The 15,000-nt window shown below is 48.1% G+C and overlaps 1 protein-coding gene across 1 annotated transcript in view; it reads right to left on the bottom strand.

The window, feature by feature from the left end:
• The window catches only part of LOC133025567 (collagen alpha-1(XIV) chain-like), a 77,162-nt gene that overhangs the window by 46,637 nt on the left and 15,525 nt on the right, over window positions 1–15,000 (bottom strand). Inside the window, 4 exon segments of the mRNA XM_061092262.1 lie at window positions 1–121; window positions 1,615–1,779; window positions 2,022–2,141; window positions 2,469–2,627. The exon segment at window positions 1–121 is cut by the window's left edge and continues 208 nt beyond it. Of these exon segments, the coding sequence (XP_060948245.1) occupies window positions 1–121; window positions 1,615–1,779; window positions 2,022–2,141; window positions 2,469–2,627 (565 nt within the window).

Raw genomic sequence — 15,000 nt, 5'->3', positions numbered from 1 at the left:
GTCTTGGTCAAACCTTCCACGATGTCGCTCATCACCGCGAAGTCGGCCACCACGTAGACGTGCGTGTCCTCGGGGGGGGAGGCGATGCCCTTCAGCTCGTTCTCGTCAGCGTTCTTCACACCTCGAGAGAGAGAGAGAGAGAGAGAGAGAGAAGCAGCAGAACTTTTATATTTAAAGAGTTTTACCATAAAGCTTCATAACCATATTTTACAGGTGTGTGTGGAACTAGAAAAGACATGGGCAACGTACGGCCCGTTGGGCTTTTAATCCAGCCCGCCGAACTTGTCCAAATAATAAAAAAAAATGGGTTTTTTTGTTTGTTTTTTTTAAACTAACAATTTCGTAGCACTTAAATGGCTCATACTTATAGCACTTTGTAGTTTTGCTTTATTTTTTAAGAAATCATACTTTCTTGGTTCTTGTTGTTCTGGGTTTGAACCCTCGGGGTTGATGTATTTATTCTAAGTCGCTTTGGATAAAAGCGTCAGCTAAATTAAATTTGCCAGGGAGTGTGGTGCATCGGGCTCTAAAGGTCACATGATCTCCCTTCACTTTCTCCCTTTGCCCTGTGAGCCCTTCTGTAAAATGAGAGGATCAAAGAAACGAGAAGTGGACAATGAGCCGAGTGTTTAACACGGAGTCGACAACAAAATACTGTTTCACTGAAGTCCAATCGAAGGCTGTTTGCCTGATATGCAGAGAAACTGTCGCAGTTTTCATGGAGTACAACATCAGCGTCACTTTGCTACGAAGCATGCTAACTACGCTAGCATGCTAACTACGCTAGCAAGCAGTCAACGCAAGAACGGGTGGGTGCAGCTCAGAGGTTGGCGACTAATTTACAGACTCAGCAACATTTTTTTTCACAGACAAACTTTGATTAAAGAGTCATCTACCAAGGCATGTTTTTTGGGGGCATTCCAAATAGCAAAGGCTAGCTAGCCTTTCTCTTTTTGTTAAATGCTCTTTCAAATAAGTGCTTTGCTACTTGGTAAAGGCCAAATCCTTTCATGTAAGGATTTTTCCATGTCATTTATATTAGTTCACAAAAACACTCCATCCATCTGTTCCTGGCCCCGCCCCTCTGTCAAATTTTGGAACCCATTGTGGCCCTCGAGTCAAAATGTTTGCCCACCCCTGAGCTGGAATCTTCAGATTGAATCTCTGAGGTTTGTTGAACGAACAGAACTGAACACGTTTCATCTCATTTACGTTTCTCCTCCGAGTCAATGAAAAGAAAGATGATGATGAGTCTGTTCTAACTGACGATCATCATTAAATATGATGAACAAGAAAAACAACACAATCAAAAAAAACAAAAACAAATCATAATAAACATAAAAAAACAGGAAGACGTTTGAAAACCAGTCTCACGTTGTGGCCTGACGAATAAATTAAAAGATTAATTAATTGATTAACCTCATGAAAACCAATCAGACCGGTTGAGTGATAATTAAACTGTGACGAGTCGGCAGCTTAGAAAACATGAATAAATAATATATAAAAGAAAATAAATATAAACAAGATTTCAGCTCTGTTTGTGACTTATGGAATCATTTCACACATTTGATCGGTGACGTGAGCGTTAGCGTGGAGATCTGTGAGGATTCGTACCGATGGCGAACAGCTCGATGCCGGCGTCCCTCAGGCTGCGAGCGGGGGGGATCACATCGTCCTGAGACTTCCCGTCCGTGATCAGGATCCCGATCTTGGGAACGCCGGGTCTGGATCCAGACTCTGGTTTGAAGCTGTTCTCCAGGATGAAGGTCAGAGCCAAACCTGAGTGGACACATACACACACGGAGATACACACAGACACACACACAGACACACACAAACAAACACACAATTGAAAATGTGTCTCAGGACAAATAGTTTAATCCAAAGGAAATTCACAATCTTATTAAATCTCAGAGGAACTGCTGGTGCATCTGCTGTGTGAGAAACTCAACTAAACTGAGAGGAAACGCATTGATTTCTACTACACAACTACTCTGGATTGTTGTGTTAACTCATCGCACCTGTCAGTGTGTTTCCTCCTTTGTACGGAAGGTTCTTCACTGCGTCCATCACGGCCTCTTTGGTGCTGTGAGCGTTCAGGTGCCACTCGATCCGGGGGTCTCCGCTGTACTGAGCCAGACCTGCACACACACAGACACACACACACACACACACACACACACACACACACACACACACAGAACACACAGAACACCCACATTTGAATTAAAAATGCAACTTAACAGCACTTTGCAGAGTTTAAACCCTTTTACCTAAAACTGACAGATTCTGTATCTTATCCAAACTCTAAGGTTTTAACTTCAGTTATATTAAGTTAATTTAAATTAAAAAAAATCTAATCTCAAGGCAGAGTTCTAGAGAAACAACTCCAGCCAGGAGGAGAACTCGGATGCTGACGCTCATCGGACTCCAGCTCCAGAAGCTGTGAACTCAGAGAAGCTCCTCACCGATCCGGGTCTTGTGGATGTCCACGCTGAAGGCCCGGACCAGGTTCTCCAGGAAGGTCCTGACCAGCCGGAAGTTGATGCGACCGATGCTCCAGGAGCCGTCCACCAGGATCACGATGTCGGAGATGGCCGGAGTCTTACACATGAATCCTTCTTCAGCTGGAGGCAGAGAAGATCAACACACTGTCACAAACACGTGGTTAATATTAATAATATAAAGTGTCCGGACGATGACGTTCATAAACACAAACATCATTTGTGTTCAAACAAATATTCATGGAGGAAAGTGTGAAGAGGAGAGGATGTGGAACATGTGGAGATGTTTCACCCCCGAGCGGCGACTCATGATGGATCCTCGCTGGTGAAAGTAGAACAACAGCTTCTGTCCCGAGATATTACAAAGTGTTTCATTAAATCTAATTCAGTTCAACCCAGAGTAATGAAACCCTGGAGGAGCTCGGTTCCAGCAGATGAAAAACAAGGCTGTGTTGTTTGTCTCCACTCGTTACCCGGTTGATAAAACACGCGGCGCTCTAATGAGGCCGCGGCGTTTCATTCACCACGTCCAGCGCCGACTGAGCCCGAGGACACGCCCACGTTATTACAGCGCCATGTTTCCATCAGACAGGAAACGACTGCGAGCGGCTGAGTCGTTAGCGTTGCTGATTTAAATCACGTTAACAAGAGCGGACCCAGGAGCTCAGCAGGAGGTCAGGTGGGAGGGGCCAGTGAGGTCACAGCATCGAGGGACCAATGACCCCGAGTCTGATGGCCTCTGCAGTCGCCATGGCAACCAGCGTCCACATCAGTCCTCACATGCTGGGTTCTATTTCTATAATCATCAATAAAATAAATGCATCACCACAAATATGTCCAATTAAATAATAAACAGTGATCCAAGGTTATTAACTCTTTTCTGTAGGTTTTGTTTCTCGTCCTCTGGTGAAATCAAAATGTTCCTTTACAGATACGAGCAGAAAACCTCTTCCATGAATAACTAAAGCTCAACAAACAGAAACATGAGCTGAGGGTTTGATTCCTGAGCAGAAGGTTCTGACTCGTAGGAAGAAGGAGGAGGAGCTTCAGTCTGACGCTTGTTTCATAAAGACTGGAACACGTGACTCCGAGGTTTCAAACCTGCAGCCGCTGGCACCAGATCCTGATCCTGCAGACGCACCAGAGACTCAGGTCGCAGCATGTTAGACATGTGAGGAGGTGTGTGTGTGTGTGCGTGTGTGTGTGTGTGTGTGTGTGTGTGTGTGTGTGTGTGTGTGTGTGTTTCCTCGTCGCTGACAGGAGCTGAGAAGTGTATCACTCTATACAAGTCTCTACAGTGTTGGAATTCGAGTTTCCGAGCCGTGATCCCGTACGACTTCAGTGTGCAGATGAAAGCAGTGACACATAAAACACACAATTACTTCCACGCTGTGGGAGGAATGAGCTGCTGCTGGTTGTCGGTCGGTTGCGTGTTGAGCGACGCACAAACTCAGGCTCCATCTTATATCTGAGTTAAACAGTTGGTTGTGAAGCAGCCGGATCCACACGTGTGTTCAAACCACGATATCTGTAATTCACCTTCTTCTTCTTCGTTAGAAATCTCTGCAGAAACAGACATTTTAAATCCTTCAAGATCATGATTCCAATGCTTTTAAGTTGCTGTTGTTTTTTTTTAAATAAAGTTTTAAGTCTCGAACATAATGATTTAATGAACGAACATATTTCTAAACACGGAGGGAAAAGGTTTGTCCTTCTGCTCCACAAGGATAAATCCACATAATCTGTTATGTTCTCCTTGACACCAGACGCTGTGGATGTGCTCTTCACTTAATGAGGAGACGGCTCCATTAGGACCAGAGGTATTTTCAGGTCCTGTCTGATAACCTGGAGGAGGACGAGCCCTGAGTGATGAAGAGGAAGAGGAAGGAGGTTTCTGAGAAGCTTTGCTCCAGGGCCCGAAGTGAAGGAGAACTGGGACGAGTTTAACGACACGTCCGGGAGAAGGCTGGCACCTGGACAGATGATGAAAGAGGAGAAGAGAGAGAGAGGAGAGAGAGAAGAGAGAGGAGGAGAGAGAGGAGAGAGAGAAGAAGAGAGGAGATACAGGAGGAGAGAGAGGAGAGAGGAGGAGAGACAGGAGGAGAGACGGGAGAAGAGAGAGAAGAAGAGAGAGAGAGGAGAAGAGAGAGAGGAGAGAGAGAGAGGAGAGAGAGAAGAGAGAGGAGGAGAGACAGGAGGAGAGACATGAGGAGAGAGAGGAGAAGAGAGAGAGGAGAAAGAAGAGAGAGGAGGAGAGACAGGAGGAGAGACAGGAGGAGAGAGAGAAGAGAGAGGAACAGAAGAGAGGAGACAAGACAGGAGGAGAGACAGTAGGGGAGAGAAGAAGAGAGAGAGGAGAAGAGAGAGAGGAGAGAGAGAGGAGAGAGAGAGAGAGGAGAAGAGAGAGAGGAGAGAGAGGAGAGAGAGAGGAGAGAGGAGGAGGAGAGAGGAGAAGAGACAGGAGGAGAGAGAGGAGGAGAGACAGGAGAGGGGGGGGCTCCACCTAGGCTTGAGTGGAGAATACGTAATTTACCCTCGACACCCGACATTGAACGGAGCAAACATGTTAAATTTAACATTTAGATTTAAATTTAACATTTAGATTTAACATTTAGATTTAGATGTAGATTTAACATTTAGATTTAACATTTAGATTTAAATTTAACATTTAGATTTAGCATTTAGATTTAACATTTAACATTTAACATTTAAGTGTAACATTTAACATTTGGATTTAAATATTTAAAGTTGACAAATATTGTTGTAAATGTGCAAAAAAGTGACTCTCAAAAATTCACACCAGTTTTTTAAACATGGTTTGAAGCTAAATGTGACAAAATGTTGCTCTTATTTTCAGCTTGAGCTGCTTTACAAACCCATACAGGAGGAGAGACAGGAGGACAGACAGGAGGACAGACAGGAGGAGAGACAGGAGGAGAGACAGGAGGAGAGACAGGAGGAGAGACAGGAGGAGAGACAGGAGGAGACAGGAGGAGAGACAGGTAAAGAGACAGGAGGAGAGACAGGAGGAGAGACAGGAGGAGAGAGAGGAGGAGAGACAGGTAAAGAGACAGGAGGAGAGACAGGAGGAGAGACAGGAGGAGAGACAGGAGGAGAGACAGGAGGAGAGACAGGAGGAGAGACAGGAGGAGAGACAGGAGGAGAGACAGGAGGAGAGACAGGAGGAGAGACAGGAGGAGAGACAGGAGGAGAGACAGGAGGACAGACAGGAGGAGAGACAGGAGGAGAGACAGGAGGAGAGACAGGAGGAGAGACAGGAGGAGAGACTGGAGGAGAGACAGGAGGACAGACAGGAGGAGAGACAGGAGGAGAGACAGGAGGAGAGACAGGAGGAGAGACAGGAGGAGAGACGGGAGGAGATACAGGAGGAGAGACAGGAGGAGAGACAGGAGGAGAGACAGGAGGAGAGACAGGAGGAGAGACAGGAGAGAGAGACAGGAGGAGAGACAGGAGGAGAGACAGGAGGAGAGACAGGAGGAGAGACAGGAGGAGAGACAGGAGGAGAGACAGGAGGAGAGACAGGAGGACAGACAGGTAAAGAGACAGGAGGAGAGACGGGAGGAGAGACGGGAGGAGAGACGGGAGGAGAGACAGGAGGAGAGACAGGAGGAGAGACAGGAGGAGAGAGAGGAGGAGAGACAGGTAAAGAGACAGGAGGAGAGACAGGAGGAGAGAGAGGAGGAGAGACAGGTAAAGAGACAGGAGGAGAGACAGGAGGAGAGACAGGAGGAGAGACAGGAGGAGAGACAGGAGGAGAGAGAGGAGGAGAGACAGGAGGAGAGACAGGAGGAGAGACAGGAGGAGAGACAGGAGGAGAGACAGGTAAAGAGACAGGAAAAGAGACAGGAGGAGAGACAGGTGGAGAGACAGGAGGAGAGAGAGGAGGAGAGACAGGAGGAGAAACAGGAGGAGAGACAGGAGGAGAGACAGGAGGAGAGACAGGAGGACAGACAGGAGGAGAGACAGGAGGAGAGACAGGAGGAGAGACAGGAGGAGAGACAGGTAAAGAGACAGGAGGAGAGACAGGAGGAGAGACAGGAGGAGAGACAGGAGGAGAGACAGGAGGAGAGACAGGAGGAGAGACAGGTAAAGAGACAGGAGGAGAGACAGGAGGAGAGACAGGAGGAGAGACAGGAGGAGAGAGAGGAGGAGAGACAGGAGGAGAGACAGGAGAAGAGACAGGAGGAGAGACAGGAGGAGAGACAGGAGGAGAGAGAGGAGGAGAGACAGGAGGAGAGACAGGAGGAGAGACAGGAGGAGAGACAGGAGGACAGACAGGAGGACAGACGGGAGACGAGACAGGAGGAGAGACTGGAGGAGAGACAGGAGGAGAGACAGGAGGACAGACAGGAGGAGAGACAGGAGGACAGACAGGAGGAGAGACAGGAGGAGAGACAGGAGGAGAGACAGGAGGAGAGACAGGTAAAGAGACAGGAGGAGAGACAGGAGGAGAGACAGGAGGAGAGAGAGGAGGAGAGACAGGAGGAGAGACAGGAGGAGAGACAGGAGGAGAGACAGGAGGAGAGACAGGTAAAGAGACAGGAGGAGAGACAGGAGGAGAGAGAGGAGGAGAGACAGGAGGAGAGAGAGGAGGAGAGACAGGAGGAGAAACAGGAGGAGAGACAGGAGGAGAGACAGGAGGAGAGACAGGAGGACAGACAGGAGGAGAGACAGGAGGAGAGACAGGAGGAGAGACAGGAGGAGAGACAGGTAAAGAGACAGGAGGAGAGACAGGAGGAGAGACAGGAGGAGAGACAGGAGGAGAGACAGGAGGAGAGACAGGAGGAGAGACAGGTAAAGAGACAGGAGGAGAGACAGGAGGAGAGACAGGAGGAGAGACAGGAGGAGAGAGAGGAGGAGAGACAGGAGGAGAGACAGGAGAAGAGACAGGAGGAGAGACAGGAGGAGAGACAGGAGGAGAGAGAGGAGGAGAGACAGGAGGAGAGACAGGAGGAGAGACAGGAGGAGAGACAGGAGGACAGACAGGAGGACAGACGGGAGACGAGACAGGAGGAGAGACTGGAGGAGAGACAGGAGGAGAGAGAGGAGGAGAGACAGGAGGAGAGACAGGAGGAGAGACAAGAGGAGAGACAGGAGGAGAGACAGGAGGAGAGACAAGAGGAGAGACAGGAGGAGAGACAGGAGAAGAGACAGGAGGAGAGAGAGAGGAGGAGAGACAGAGGAGAGAGAGAGGAGGAGAGACAGGAGGAGAGACAGGAGGAGAGAGACAGGAGGAGAGACAGAGGAGAGAGAGAGGAGAGACAGGAGGAGAGACAGGAGGAGAGAGAGAGGAGGAGAGACAGAGGAGAGAGAGAGGAGGAGAGACAGGAGGAGAGACTGGAGGAGAGACAGGAGGAGAGAGAGGAGGAGAGACAGGAGGAGAGACAGGAGGAGAGACAAGAGGAGAGACAGGAGGAGAGACAGGAGGAGCGACAGGAGGAGAGACAGGAGGAGAGAGAGAGGAGGAGAGACAGAGGAGAGAGACAGGAGGAGAGACAGGAGGAGAGAGAGAGGAGGAGAGACAGGAGGAGAGACAGGAGGAGAGACAGAGGAGAGAGAGAGGAGGAGAGACAGGAGGAGAGACAGGAGGAGAGACAGGAGGAGAGAGAGGAGGAGAGAGAGGAGGAGAGACAGGAGGAGAGACAGGAGGAGAGACAGAGGAGAGAGAGAGGAGGAGAGACAGGAGGAGAGACAGGAGGAGAGACAGGAGGAGAGACAGGAGGAGAGACAGGAGGAGAGACAGGAGGACAGACAGGAGGAGAGACAGGAGGAGAGACAGAGGAGAGAGAGAGGAGGAGAGACAGGAGGAGAGACAGGAGGAGAGACAGGAGGAGAGACAGGAGGAGAGACAGGAGGAGAGACAGGAGGAGAGACAGGAGGACAGACAGGAGGACACAGTGGAAGCAGCAGTGACAGAATCATATTAAAGTGGGAAACTCCTCCAGTGAATTCCAATCCTCTGCTTGATTCACTCGTCCTCTCTGTGGCTTTTGTTTCCTTTGCTCTGATTCTTCATCTTTTAAACTTCAGCTCGGTTTCATTTCTTATTTCTGCTGCAACACAACACGTCTCTGTTTCCTGTAGGGGGCGTCGCTCCGGGAGGTCGAGGTCCTGAGACGCACGTGTCCTCCATCACCTGTGAGGACACGTGTGTGTTGATGAGTCAGGACGTTCACTCCAGGTGTGACCAGGACACGTGATGCATTGTGGGTCTCAAAGTGCCTTCTGGACGTTTGACTTAAGGAAAGGAAGGAAGAGAAGGAGAGAGAGAAAGTGAAGGAGGGAAGAGAAGGAGAGAGAGAAAGTGAAGGAGGGAAGAGAAGGAGAGAGAGAAAGTGAAGGAGGGAAGAGAGAGCAGATTGCAGCTTGGTTGACAGATTCCTCGGGTGGAGACGAGCGGAGCCGGCCTCAGGCTCAGGGTTTCTACAGGTCACAGCAACAACACAACGACACATAAAACACACAATCACTCCCACGCTCTGGGAGGAAGGAGCTCGCCGCACAAAGTCAGGTTCCATCTTCTACCTCGAGTTAAACAATAGATCCTGACGCCTCAACCCACTTGTTCCTGTTGCTGAGAACGAGTCGGACCCGACAACCTGCTACACAAACACCAACTACACAACATGAGTTCACCTGGAATCACTTCCACTGGTCAATACAACTCACTTTTAGCTCCACACGTTTTCAGTTTGTTTGTTAATCAGCAGCAAAAACTCCTGAACAACAACAACTGGAATTCAAGACAGTTTGATGGTATTTCATCTTTTTCTCTGGATAATTCTTTGATCCTGATGATGAAAATCTGACAAATTTAAAATATTTCAGACTAATTGAACGTTTGAATGTGATTTGTTGCAGGTTGATTGAATTCAAGGGAGGAATGAAGAGAAGAGGAATATGTGTCGTTGACTCATGAATGTTTTAATAAATGTTACATCAGCTGCATATTTCTGACGCCATGATGGGAAACTCTCGTCACCGTGGAAACTTATTAAAATGATATTTCCCTCAAGCAGAAGAGAAATAAATGTTTCTCTCTAATCAAACCAGTTCCACTTCCCAGAGACTCACACACACACGTGTCCCGAGCGTCCGGCGGTCAGAGCCGGGTCAGCGCCGTGGTAACGACTTCGAGGGGGAGGAGCTGCAACTGCAAGGTCACAGGATCCCACCTGAGGCGCTGGTGTGATGGATGTATCCACGCTCAGCCCATTAGGGAGGGGGGGGGGGCAGGGGTCAAAGGGTCAGAGGCCTCCGATTCCAGAGCGGCACGATGACACGAATCCCACGTGGTCGACCATGTGGAACGTTTCCCAGGTACAGATGGTGTCTGTCACACCTGCATTAGATCCTCAACGGATTCACCTTCAAGTTTCACACTTAAAACTAACTGACCTGGGCGGGGGGGCGAAGAGAAGGAAAGGCAGCTTAAATGATGGCGAACAACTTACGACTCTTTCTTTGCTAATGATGTTTTCCATCGAGGAACATTAGTAGATTTCTGTTTGTTTCTCTTCACAACGTTTGGCTCCGGAGGAGAAATCTCTGATAGCTTAGTGACTCATGTTGGTAACTTGGAGGTTTGTTCAGCTGGCCACCAGGGGGCGAGCCAAAGGTTCTGGCTTCACTTTTCGTGACCTGTCAAGTCGTCCATCTTTATAATCACGCAACAATGTAAACTCTGCGTTCAGCTGTAAACTCAACGTTAAATAAAAACCTGTTTTTCATTTGGCTGCAGGTGAGTTGAAGGTTTGTTTCTCAGGGACTCTCTTCAGGGACTGAGTGTTTCCTGCTGGTTGTGTAGAGTTGTGCGACAGTGAGAATGTGAATGTGTGTCGTGCAGTAAACGAGCAAACTCAGCACAAACAGCGTCCCGGAGAATCTAAAGGTTACAAGTGATGATGAATCTACTGTCGGATGAAAACTGAGCCAAGATACAAATCTCACACTAGATGAGAATCAGGATTAACTAGATGATCTGTGTCACAGGAAGTCGGATGAGATTCAATACGATCTCACTTCAGATCTTCATCACTGTCACTGTACATCAGAGTTCAACCAACTCATCCTCCTCTTCATCAGAGGGAGGCAAGAGAAGAACGTACTGCTCCTTATCAAGCTTTTCTCTTGGAGGATTCTCTGAAATCTGAGCTTATATATAAAGATATAAATGTGTGTATATAAAGAACAAACCAATGAGCCCTGCTTCAGGCTGTTTGTTATCTCACTGCTGCAGTCGACTCCTTCGTTGACTTCCTGCCTTTAGAACTCGACGCTCGCTGCACACGATAACAAACAAAAGCTCAAAGTGCATCTACTGAAAATCCCCAGGAGACGGTTTGACTGATGGTGAATCAACAGAAACTCCACAGAGACGAGTGCAGCACGGAGAAGAGACAATAACATACAAGTGATTGGAAGGTGAATTATAGATCGTGGACAGTGGCTCACACACGACATTATTTATCTGTATGAAATCTGTCCAGAGACGAAGTGCAGGCGGCCGAGCTTCCATCCATCACCGAGACAAACTGAGGAGGGATTTAATAAGTGTGTGAAGTCGCCTGAAGACCAGGATCACACACGGATAACAGTCAAGACAATATTACAATATTACAACGCTGCTGATATCAAGTTCAAGAAAAACAGCGGCTGGATTTCTGCACTAAGTGTAAAACGGCTTTAAAGTGACTGTGGAACATTGAGAGGAGAAGGGATGGTTTGATCTTTCAAACACGACGACGGAAAGAAAAAGAGAAAGAGGTGAATCTTTTCAGAAAGAAAGAGAAACACAAACACAGAGACGACAGAGAAAGAGACGGAGCAGATAAACAACGAGAGAAGAGGAAGAGCAACTCAAAGCCTGTGATGGAGAAAAGGAATTTAGGAAAACAAGTAGTAAAAGATAAGAACAGAGATAAATCAGAGTGACATTTAACTGAAGGAAAAGTGATAGTGAAGAAAGAAGCAAATCAGAGAAGAGATAAGAGACGAAGCAGAAACAGGAAACTGATAAATACAACAAACAACACGTGTTGTTATCAGGTCGTGTTCACACCTGGATTCAACCTGGGATCTGATTCAGATGATAAACGATATTATACCAGTTTAATCACAGGAACTAAGAACCAGTGCTCAGCTAACTGCTGCTGGATGAATACTGGTCACACTTCATTCTCCTCATACTTGTGGGAGCTGAGAATAAACTATTTTATAACACAAACACACAAACCTAATTCTAACCTCAACTCTGACATGACGACCTGGATGAGTGAAGCCAACACAAAGGTCCTGAACCAAAATGATCCTCACAAGATAACACACTCACACACACACACACACTCACACACACACACACACACTCCCTGGCCTGAGGAGTGGAACATGACGTCCTAGGTGTGATTTCATTATTCCTGTCCTTTCCTGACAGTCTAAATATTGTGGACTCAACAAATGAATGAGGAATTACACTTCAATAAAGGGTCACATACACACACACACACACACACACACACACAGACACACACACACACCTTCACTCTCTATGTGTGTGTGTGTGTGTGTGTGTCTCTAGATGAAAGGTCACAAGTTCACGCCCTGAACCACAGACACTGAACATCCAGCTGAAAAGAAAGTTGAACAATTCCACTTCTTGCACTCCTCCACCGGTTCCTGTTTGTAATAATGAGTTTTCACTCTGCAGGTTATTGTCGAAGCCGAGAGACAAAACGATTCATCTCAACACGTCTTCAAAGTGAATCTGTTACAGACAGAAATATGATTTAAATTTCCATCTAAACCAGCGGTTCAGGGAAATGACAAAGACTCTTCAGTGTCAAGTGGAAGTTTCCCTGCAGCACTTGAACTCAGCACGAGGGAAGAACCAGCATCTTTAAACTTTGACCGTTTTCATCATGTAGTGAAATAAAGTGTAAAACTGGGAGGAGTCAGAGATATAAACTATTAAACCTTAATAAACCCGGCTGACGGATCTTTGTGCCTGAACCAAACCCATCGAGTGACTTTCCTTCAGGTGAAGCTCCGGTCGAGAGGTCGGAGGTTTAAAGTGTTGTCTGTGATTTATAGTTCAAAGTATAGTTTGGTGCTTTCACCTTCGACTGAACTCAGCTTTTCTATTCTTGTAGGGACATATGCCTCATGTACAGTAGGTTCAGGAATGTGGGAACACACACACACACACACACAGACACACACACTTTCCAGTACCTCTTACAGGTGAGTAGACTAAAGCAACAAGTGAGGTAACGGCAGCGGCGTTGAGACCGATTCAAACGGCGTGCGCCAATTGAGCCGGATCGCTAAGCCCCGCCCCTTGAATAACTTGGATTCCGATCAGGTAAGGAAGTGCAGCAGGAATGTGAGAGTGAAATAATACACACAAAGCTCAGAACATTGTTACACAAGCAAGTCGACAACTGCAAATGAAATGGAATCAGGCCTCCGTCCTCTGAAGAGTTCAGATTCTCTCAGTGAAGATGTTAAAAAACAACGTTAATGAAAGAGAGAAAATCTAAATGAATGAAATGAATCTGACTCTTAATGAAGTGACAGAGCCGAGGTCGATGCTCCAGGAGCCGACGCCCCCGGCGCCACCGGGTCGCCGCTGGAGCCGGGGGATCCAAACTGATCCCAGCTGGAGACAGAGATCTACACCCTGCTTCAGCTTCTCAGAATCACAATGTGGATGTCAGCAGAGTTTTCCTCTAGGTCTGTAGATCCTGGCAGTGTTACCACCTCTGAGGCAAGAGCGCACAGACACACAACAGACACACAACAGACACACAACAGACACACAACAGACACACAACAGACTGACAGCGAGCAGGCGGCTGTAAGAGGAACAGGCCTGTGAGGTGAGGCTGAGGTATTCAGCAAGTGTGGGCACGGAGCGCCTGAGAGGAGGAGGAGGTGCTGAGACTGAGAGAAGGAGGTGGAGGAGGAGGCCAGAGAGGAGGAGGTGCTGAGACTGAGAGAAGGAGGTGTAGGAGGAGCCCAGAGAGGAGGAGGTGGAGGAGGAGACCAGAGAAGAGGAGGTGGAAGAGGAGACCAGAGAGAAGGAGGTGGAGGAGGAGACCAGAGAGAAGGAGGTGGAGGAGGAGACCAGAGAGAAGGAGGTGGAGGAGGAGACCAGAGAAGAGGAGGTGGAAGAGGAGACCAGAGAGAAGGAGGTGGAGGAGGAGACCAGAGAGAAGGAGGTGGAGGAGGAGCCCAGAGAGGAGGAGGTGGAGGAGGAGACCAGAGAGAAGGAGGTGGAGGAGGAGCCCAGAGAGGAGGAGGTGGAGGAGGAGACCAGAGAAGAGGAGGTGGAAGAGGAGACCAGAGAGAAGGAGGTGGAGGAGGAGACCAGAGAGAAGGAGGTGGAGGAGGAGACCAGAGAAGAGGAGGTGGAAGAGGAGACCAGAGAGAAGGAGGTGGAGGAGGAGACCAGAGAGAAGGAGGTGGAGGAGGAGACCAGAGAAGAGGAGGTGGAAGAGGAGACCAGAGAGAAGGAGGTGGAGGAGGAGACCAGAGCTGCAGAGCTGTGAGAAACATCTACCTCACAGTCGTCCTGGCACTGATCACACTTCACAGTAATACTTCCAATCCACGAGGAATCCAGAGGCCAGACCATAATAACACATGAGGGGCTGCAGATGTCTCTGGATGAGGAGGACAGACCCAAACTGGGCCCAAGGTGCGAGGGACGGACCCGGTTCTGATCAGCCTGTGGCGGCTCGGCCTCAGTCCAGTGGAACCTGTGATGAACAGTCCTCAACTGAACTCGTCCAGACGACTTTCAAACTACAAGAGAAACTCGTCCTGCTGTCCTGAGCAAACCAGAAGCTCGTATATGGACGTGGTTTGGTCCTGAAACCAGCCGGTTCCCACAAGAGACTTAAAACTAAACAACACAAGAACCGAGTCAAACTGGTTTGAGAGTCGACAAAGAGAAAAGATCCGAGAACCATTGTTACCTGTGAAACGACTTCTTATCTATGAGAGATGAGATGTTGGTCGTATCACAGAAACCTGAAAATGTTCAATGAATTCATAAAATTCTAAAATAATTCCCTGTTAACGTGCTAATCGTCTTCTAGGATCCGAAACCTCCAGAACCTAAATATCTACATTTACCTTCATATCCTGAAGGACGAGAATCTTTTAAATCATCAACGTGGGACTGGTGTTGAGAGCTCAGGTATCATAGCAACAAAAGAACGACAGAGAAGAAGAATAAGAGACAACTGGAGGTTTTGGAGGAACTGGAGGAACCAGACTCTCCAGCATGTTGTCCTGAGTGAAGAGTTCTGAAGCGTTCAATAGAGACAGAGAAAAGAGTGGCAACGGACCGGAGATCCAACAGAGTCATGAGAAAAAGTGGAGCTGGAGGGGATGATGGCAGTGTGTGTGTGTGTGTGTGTGTGTGTCTGTGTGTGTGTGTCTGTATTTCATCTCTGGCTCCTCAAACATT

The sequence above is a fragment of the Limanda limanda genome, chromosome 19, assembly GCF_963576545.1.
Source record: "Limanda limanda chromosome 19, fLimLim1.1, whole genome shotgun sequence".
Lineage (NCBI taxonomy): Eukaryota > Metazoa > Chordata > Actinopteri > Pleuronectiformes > Pleuronectidae > Limanda > Limanda limanda.
The sequence above is the reverse complement of the archived record's forward strand: the minus strand, read 5'-3'. Positions and strand labels throughout refer to the sequence as shown.